At 33.6% G+C, this 8,957-nt stretch overlaps 2 protein-coding genes across 2 annotated transcripts; both read left to right on the plus strand.

The window, feature by feature from the left end:
• Window positions 1–236: 236 nt before the first annotated feature.
• On the plus strand, window positions 237–2,063 carry LOC145017747 (uncharacterized). Its single transcript, XM_078975715.1, has 2 exons — window positions 237–446; window positions 832–2,063. Exons 1-2 carry the CDS (start codon window positions 242–244, stop codon window positions 1,839–1,841), a joined length of 1,215 nt encoding a protein of 404 aa, XP_078831841.1. The 5' UTR covers window positions 237–241; the 3' UTR covers window positions 1,842–2,063.
• Window positions 2,064–5,509: 3,446 nt separating this feature from the next.
• COBL6 (COBRA-like protein 6 precursor) lies at window positions 5,510–8,620 on the plus strand. Its single transcript, XM_078974164.1, has 6 exons — window positions 5,510–5,786; window positions 5,910–5,989; window positions 6,361–6,799; window positions 7,371–7,524; window positions 7,801–8,072; window positions 8,160–8,620. Exons 1-6 carry the CDS (start codon window positions 5,717–5,719, stop codon window positions 8,438–8,440), a joined length of 1,296 nt encoding a protein of 431 aa, XP_078830290.1. The 5' UTR covers window positions 5,510–5,716; the 3' UTR covers window positions 8,441–8,620.
• Window positions 8,621–8,957: the final 337 nt, after the last annotated feature.

The raw sequence follows: 8,957 nt of genomic DNA on the forward strand, positions 1-8,957 counted from the left end.
AATTCTTGCATTTAAACACATCTTTTAAGTTTTAAGTACTTCATATAGTTCTTAGTTGGTGAAAAAATATATTTAAAGTAAAATAAATTAAATATGCATGGGTAGTTGTTTGCAATTCTGAATCTTCCAAATTTCTGTGGATTTCATAAACAATTTTATTTATTTATTTTTATAATACACATAAATTCCTGTATATATATACATCGTATTATACATATTCGATACGTTGACGCTCTATAACATGTCGACGTCCGGTGACGTTGAATCGATCTCCAGTTCCTTGCCGAATTCGGCACCGGGGTCGGCTCCTGGGTCACCAAGAAACAAGGTCAAGTTTCTCTGCAGTCATGGCGGCAGGATCCTTCCTCGCCCTTCCGACGGCCACCTCAAGTACGTCGGAGGCGAGACTCGCGTCATCTCCGTTCATCGCAATATTATCTTCACCGGTATTCATTATTCTCTAACCCTAATTTAACCACGAACCAAAATTCGGTAATGTGATGATGATTTTTATATCACAGATTATTCATTCCGATCGTTTGTATCTTCGTGATCTATCGAAAACAAACATTCATTGAAGAAATGACGAAGAATTTGTGAAATTAGGCTCCCATTTCCTTATTTTATCATTGTGTCGTAAAAAAACTTACGTAAATCGGACCTGATATGCATAATTGGGGATATATGGAAGTTGATTACAACAATGTCAATCGTTAGGAATTACGATAGCGTATGCCGATAGAATGATTAGAATCATCATATTGTTAGAACCTATGAAGAACATCTGAAATTAATTCTGAGATTTTTTTTTTTCTTATTTCTAAATCTCAGAACTTATGAGGAAGCTTAGCAGTTTACTCGAAGGTGATGTGATCCTAAAGTACCAGTTGATTCCCGAGGACCTTGACGCCTTAGTCACCGTAAAATCCGATGAAGATCTCCGCCACATGCTCGAAGAATACGATCGCCAGGATCTCGTCGGAACACCAAGGCTCCGGACCTTTCTTTTTCCGGCAACCCCGATCATCATCGAGAACCAGATCGGAGCAATGGATCGTCATTCTCTTGAGCAACGATACATCAACTCCATCAACGGCATCATCGTTAGTTCAACCCCAATATACAGTAACTTCCGACCACCTGCAATTAACACCAGTCAAACGACCTTCACCATTTCCTCCGCTTGCTCTTCCCCTAGAACACCACCGGAGTCCGCCATCCCCACCATGGCTCCTGACGCTATAAACCCTGATCAAATCACCGGTTTCCGTAAACTTGGTGGCTCAATAACAAGAGCACATAGCTCCCCTAGCTTGTGTAATCTCGCCGGCAATCTTCCGACCAACCATAAGAACCAAAGCCCAAGATCAAATATGAACCTGAGCCTCACCAACCAGCAATACCCTAATTATCACCACCAACTCCAAAGTTACCGCCAACCACCACCGCCTCCTCCACCGCAACCACAAGTACCACCATCACCGTACCACCCCCACTCCCACCCACACCATGGCCACCTTCCTCATCCATCTCCCAAACCACCACTAAATCCTGGCCCTGAGCAATATCTCCGGCAAAGAGCTTCCGGTGTACCGGATTATTACAGGTACTCAAATGAACACAGTCCACATTCATCAAATCCATACGCTCGATCAAGCAGAGGTTCGGGGCATATGGCTTACCAAAGAGGTTCGCATTACGATGATTATAACAACTTAGGGAATAGCAACAACAGGTATGATCGGGAAAGTCCTCCAGGAAGTCCGTTAGCAAGAAGCCCTCAGTACCAAAACAGCTATAATATTAATCCAAAATGGGATTCCGTTGGTGGACGTTCATGAATCCAGAATAATTAATTAACAGGTTGGTTTTGAAACGACGATATGATGTCAAATTAAACACCTTCTTCTGCATTGTTCTTCGTTTATGAATGGTATATATATAAATTATGTAGATATGATTTCTCGAGACAAATGACCAGCGCATGAAATCATCTACAAATGTAAATAGCTTTCAAGTGTAAATGATCTCTCTATATATGAATGAGTATACTTGTTTTGAAGCTACATGCTATGGTTTCTTTTTCTTTTTTTAATGGATCTAATTAGTGAGAATAGTGATTAAGGATTCCGTTGGCTCGGCGCACACAGGTTGGGTTATTTTTTTCTAAGATTATTGTAATTTGGTATCTATTATAAACTATCTATTTAATAAATTATTTGAGATAACTTATTGATAAACTAAGTTATCAATTAAAAACTAACTTTTCAATAGCACCAAACACAACCTAAACCCTACCAAGCAAACCATATCGAAGGCGAATTAGAATGTAATGCATCTCAACATGGTGAATGATAAACTAAGACAGAAAATGTAAAGGCCACACAAACTCATCAAAACACGAGCATTTAACATGCATGGTTTCACAATTGATTGGGATGATTGTGTACATTGGTCGGGAGAAAGAGACAACTTATAATATTATTAATCAACAACCAAATGAGGGTTACGTACAGATCAATTCTAGATGACCAAAATAAAGAAACTAAATTCTCATTGACAACATATTTGGATAAGATGCAAATCAAAACCAGTTGGAACTAATTAGTCAACGAAAGTGAATTTGTTGACATGTAGAACTAAATTAATAAGGCCCGCTACTCGGACGAATCTCCTTCATAAAGGGGTAAATATTCGATCTAATCTTTGTCATAAACATTATCAGTCTTGCCATAATATGGTTGATTTTGAGCTACCGAAAATTACATAGTTGTTAACAAAAAGGTGACGAGCACTCAAGGTCTCGATAGCAAAGGTATAGTTTGTAATTTTCTTTTGGTTGAAAAATAGGGGGAGGAGAGGTGAGACTATGTTGGTCTATTTGGTGTAATGGTCCTGCTTAAGCTACATGTAATTCTAGCTTCTCACTAGTTTTTTCTTTTTATAGAATTTCCTTGCTTGTTTGTTAAAAAAAAAAAAAAAAAAAACTTACCTAATAAATGAAAATCAATTTTGTCAAATGTCATGTTTTTATTGAATTTGACACATATCATTTTTTTAAGAGTTTTTGAATTATTTCTTTTTCATTTGTCATTTTTTTGTATTTTTTATTTTTTTATATTTAAAATCCATATTTTAATAAGATTTATATATGTAAAGTAGATCATTCATTTAAATTTCATAATAAATGTTCTACAACCTTTCAAATATCTTCATTATATATTAAATTACTTACTTTATTTATTATATTTTTTGAATTTATATGTAATTATTACATTAAAAAATATGTAATGCTTATAATTTTATAGTAAACTTTTTTTTATAAATCTGTGTAATATACGGATCTCACACCTAATATCTAAGGCCGGACGGAGTGGGGAGCGGGGAAGCCACAAGAAGGCTTCCCGCATGGTGAAACACTACACCGGGGGTGTGGGAAAGAAGCAACGGGAAGAGGGTGGGGGAGAGAGTCCCGCTCTCTCTCTCTTCTACCGATTGGCTGTGCATTTTCTTTTTCTTTTTGTTATTCCAAACGGGAGAAGTGGGTTTTGATTGGACCAAAAAGTGAGGGAAGGGTTTCCTATCAATCCCTTGGGTTTTTATTGAGGGAAAAGAAAGTGAGGGAAAGAAAGGTATGACCCACCAAAAGTGAGAAAACTTTTCCTCCCACACACAGTCTAATGGAATAGCAAAAGAGAAAGAATGCCAAGAAGTAGCTAAAAAAAAAATCCAACATTACTAAGTAACCCATAAGGGGAAACACAAGTCCAAAAACAATTTGACTTTTTTTTTTTTTTTTTTTACATAACAAAACATTTAACATTTTAGAAGACAAAAAACAATATATATATATATATATATATATATATATATATATATATATATATATATATATATATATATATATATATATCTTTACTACTTATAAAATAAATCTAACTATTTCTATAAATAGATTGAATATAATAATATTATTTTTTTAAGACGTCCAAACTATTAAGCTTGAAGTACAACCCATTTATAATATAATAATATTAAAACTTTAACCTTATCATTTATCCCCTAAAAATCTCGTATCAATTTAATAGAATAATTCATTTGTAAATTGAACCCGTCAATCTCAACACTTCAGCCATTTGAAAATGTCAATGTCAACAATTTATAGAGGATCTCTTCTCTCACATTGGTAACAAGCCATCTCATAATATCTATCTTCGTAATCCCTTCAAAGTAAGAAATATACGCACACTCTCTCGAAGAACCCTAACCAGTAACCAAGACAGTATAACCACCACCACCACAACTGCTCTGTCTCCTTCCGCCTTCAACCAACCACTATCACGACTACCGCCCTTCCTTTCACCCACGACGTGAACTTTCTTTTGGAACATAACATTTTTCTTTAAAAAAATATCGTTGAAAAAAGCTATTTGTCCCCGCCGCTGTGCGCGGGTAACGGCTAGTATATATATATATATATATATAAAATGACTGTAATGAAAAATGATATTACAATAATACATGGTTATCTATTATATTTAGCTATATTTGTAAATATCGATACTTCCTTTTCATATCGTAATCTATATATTATTTATTAATTAATCGGTCACATATTTATGAAAAAACATAAATCAACACTTGTACTTTTCTTATTTCTTACCAAAAAGAAATCAGTTGTCATACCAAAATTTTGATTTTAAATGTATAACCTTATATTTAGTAGACGGTTTAATAATTTATGTTGAATCTTTTGTTTACAAAATAAAACTTAAACATATTAACAGATCACAAAATAACATTCGATTATAACACAACTATATTCTTTTAGTTATTTTTAAAATAAAAAACAATTAACAGAAGTTCGGAAAATTAATAAACTATTGTCATCGATGAATAAAAACTACATGCATCTATAGAAATACTATGTATCAAACGTTTGTTTAACTAGCCTATTGAAAATTGTGAGACCAAATGAAGTGTCATGTCGAATTAAATACGGATAAGTATGTCTCTACGGTTGTTATACTGACCTATTGAAATATATATGAAATGTGTTGATACTTGAAAGCTTGAAAATAATAGTTAGTAGATGAAAATTTAAATTATTGTAGTATAAATAATCATTTTATTCAATCCTTTTTTAAGATGACCGTTTTCAAAAGTGCTTATTTTTTTTTGCAATAAACATAATTGTTTTTGGTTTACTTTTTATAAAATAAAGTCATTTTATTTGGTGTTATCTCCTTCTTTAAAGTTGATGGTTCAAGTCTCTTAGTACATATAAATGAATTTAAAGAGTAATTTATAACTAAATTAGATTTGTCAAATCTTTAAAAAAAAAAAATCATTTTTATTTGATCCCTTTTTAAAAATGGAAGGAAGGAAAACAGAAAATAAAGCATTTAATTATCTCTTATATTAATTTGGGGTGTAGCACTAGCAAATATGGTAACTATAAAAAAACGAAGAGAATACCCAAAACGGAAGCCAAGCGAATGGAGCTAAACGCGTGACATTGAATATATCCAATTCTCCATTCTCTCCGAATTCCTATTCCCAATTTACACATTCAATGCAGCACCCAAAATAAGGGTAAGGGAGTCTCTATCTCTCATGGAAGACTAAACCCACACTCAAACCCCATCAATTTTTCACAATTTCATTCTTCAATCCCTCTTTTCATATCAGATCATTCATCCATGATTATTGATTAATGGGTTTCTCTTTGATTTTGATCTTCATTCTTGTTTCATGCATCTTCTTCGATCTTCTATCTCCGACACGTAAGCACCACCCTTTAGTTATCTGTTTCATCATCACTTATATATGTTCAAATCGATTCAATCCTTCGATTTTTTTAAAATTTGTTTGAGATTTATGTTTGTTTTAACGAGTATTCAATGCAGATGGATACGATTCACTGGATCCCAATGGCAACATCACCATCAAATGGGATCTCCGGCAGCAGAATGACGGAACACAGGATGTAAGTCTAAGTTTCTTTAATCTTTCCAGTTATATGTGTTTTTCGAGAGTGAAATCAGTGTGTGTGTGTGTGTTTATGTTATCATGTACAAATGCATGTGCATGTGATGGATTGATGCATTGATGGGTAGTACTTTTTTGCATGGATTGGCCAATTCCTACCATGTGTCGGAAAATTTCGAAGTCAAAGATTACAAAGAATATAATACATAGATACATATAAAATATAGCTCCAATATACATTTTACACCATAAAATCTCCTATCTTTACTCATGTACAGAAAACCCCATAACGGAATCGATATATTACTCATAATAATCGGATCTTTTGTGTAAATTCTTGACCTTTATGATTTTTTTATTGAATTTTAGATACTAGTTTCAATCTACAATTACCAATTATATCGTCACATAGAGCCTCCCGGATGGAAGCTTAGTTGGAAATGGAGTGGCAAAGAAGTAATTTGGGACATGAGGGGAGCCGAGGCAACCGAACAAGGAAACTGTTCCGAATATTTGGGTAAACCGCAACTCCCACATAGTTGCGAAAGGGAGCCGGTGATTGTTGACCTTTTGCCCGGGACTCCTTACAATATGCAAGTTCAAAATTGTTGCAAGGGAGGGGTATTATCGTCATTTACTCAAGATCCCGCAAATTCTATGGCTGCGTTTCAAATGAATGTTGGTTCAATCGAGATGATGCCGTATGACTTTAAGATCGGCCTCCCGGGGTACACTTGTGGGAACGCTACGAAGGTGCCACCAACAAAGTTTGTTATCGATCATGGGCGTAGACAAACACAAGCTCTTGGTGAGTCGATTTTCAGGACTCAAGTCTTTTTTTTTGGGTTGGCTAAAGGGATACCCCATTTTACCATTTAAACATCCTATATAGTTTTTAAAGTATTTTTATTGGTTAAAATTATATTGTTTTTTAAAAAAAGATGATTAAAAATAGTTACCTATAGGTTGACTTTTGATAAATATGTGTATAGGATGTCTAAAGGGTGTCTTAATAGCAACACCATTTTCTTTCGTTTACCACACTTGTTTTGGGGTCGTATATTTACAAATATATATATATATATATATATATATATATATATATATATATATATATATATATATATATATATATAATTAAAAAAAAATCAGGAGTTTTAGTTTATCGGTTGCAGTATAGGAGTTTTAATTCTAATGTAGATTAGACGTCTTTTTAAATACCCAACAAGCCATTGTATATCTGATTAATCTTTCACATAGTGGTCATGGGACATTGTGTGATCCAACTCACTAGTTGGTAAAAGCATGACACTTTTTAAGGATTCACTTATTTTTTTTACAAAAAAAGTTAATGATAAATCTTGTAATGTTTGTGACAGGCACATGGAATATAACGTGTTCATATTCGCCCTTTCTTGCATCATCGGCCCCAAAATGTTGTGTTTCCTTATCTTCTTTCTATAGTGAGACGATGGTGCCTTGTCCTATATGCAGTTGTGCATGTCAAGGTGAACCCGGATCAAATTGTGTGAGGTATGTCTTCTATGTACTATTCATGACATGATATGACATGTTGTATTGTGTTTGTCGTAAATTGTACTCATATCAATGAGAAAAAAAAAATTTGTACCATGAAAGAGCAGAACATAGATTCACTCTCAATCTCTTAGCTATACCAAAGACATGAATCCTTCTTTGTCCTTGTCATTGGAAACAACCCTAAAAAACTTGTACATAACAGTATAGTTTTAAAATGTATAACAAGCATTAAGAGTTAGTTTTATTTTATTATTATTTTTTTTATTTTAGGCATGGTCAACTACATACGGTGTCACGACTACCTCACGATGAACAAGCGCCACCAATTGTACAATGTTCGACACATATGTGTCCGATAAGAGTGCATTGGCATGTAAAGTTAAGCTACAAAGAATATTGGCGAGTAAAGATCACGATAAACAACCTTAATGTCATCAAAAACTACAGTCAATGGAATTTGGTCGTGTTACATCCGAATCTACAAAGTTTAGCACAAGTTTTCAGTTTCTACTACAAACCACTCAGTCAATATGGTAGTATAAGTAAGTTGATCGAATGATGATTCTTATCAAATACAAAAATAAACATTATGCTTTTGAACTTATTGGCTTTTGATTTGTTTTCATTAGACGATTCAGGGATATTTTATGGAATTGAGCATTACAATGACATGTTACTTCAATCGGGTGATGGAGGAAACGTTCAAACAGAAATGTTGTTACACAAAGATGCTGGGATCTTTACCTTTAAAGGAGGATGGGTGTTCCCTAGAAAAGTTATCTTTAATGGTGATGAATGTGTGATGCCTTCACCATTTGAGTACCCGATGCTTCCAAACAATAGTCGATTTTTTGGACCTTCGAAGTTATGCTTTGTAATTTTATTGGTTTTAGTTAGTTTGATATTATGAATATTTGGAAGATAGTTTATATTTATTTAGGTCTTGGTTAGGGTCATTGGGGTCAAGGATGCTTCAGTGTGATTTTAGGACATTTAAAATCGTTAGGGATGATTTTGAGGTTATTTGAGTAAGTTAATTTTATTTAAAAGAGATAGAAGTGGATAGTTATCCGTTCATCATGGAAATTTGAAGTCTTAACAAAATTTAATCAAAATAGTATGATGTTGGTTTTGTTTATATAGGTTGAATTTGTTATTTGTGACACAACAATCATAAGTGTACCTAACAAAATTTGAGAAATGAAAGAGGTGAATAATTTTCTTAATGAATCTTCGAGAATACAAAGAATATATACATCAGTTAAAATATGCCTAGCTCACTAACATACACCTAACTTCTAACAATCACTAACCATATTATCAGAGACTACTAACGAAAGATAACAACAAAAAAACAACTTTTGTTAATAAATAATCCATTATCCCCCCTCAAGATGGATTTGTAATGGAGTGAAGATCCATCTTGG

This window comes from Lactuca saligna, chromosome 9, assembly GCF_052625555.1.
Source record: "Lactuca saligna cultivar CGN05327 chromosome 9, ASM5262555v1, whole genome shotgun sequence".
Classification (NCBI taxonomy): domain Eukaryota; kingdom Viridiplantae; phylum Streptophyta; class Magnoliopsida; order Asterales; family Asteraceae; genus Lactuca; species Lactuca saligna.

Bases quoted from the DNA above. Each gene is read 5' to 3' on its own strand.
- LOC145017747 (XM_078975715.1), top strand. From the start codon at position 242: ATGTCGACGTCCGGTGACGTTGAATCGATCTCCAGTTCCTTGCCGAAT. The intron at 447-831 runs GTATTCATTATT...TCTAAATCTCAG, and splicing joins TCGCAATATTATCTTCACCG to AACTTATGAGGAAGCTTAGC.
- COBL6 (XM_078974164.1), top strand. From the start codon at position 5,717: ATGGGTTTCTCTTTGATTTTGATCTTCATTCTTGTTTCATGCATCTTC. The intron at 6,800-7,370 runs GTGAGTCGATTT...TGTTTGTGACAG, and splicing joins TAGACAAACACAAGCTCTTG to GCACATGGAATATAACGTGT. The intron at 7,525-7,800 runs GTATGTCTTCTA...TTTTTATTTTAG, and splicing joins CCCGGATCAAATTGTGTGAG to GCATGGTCAACTACATACGG.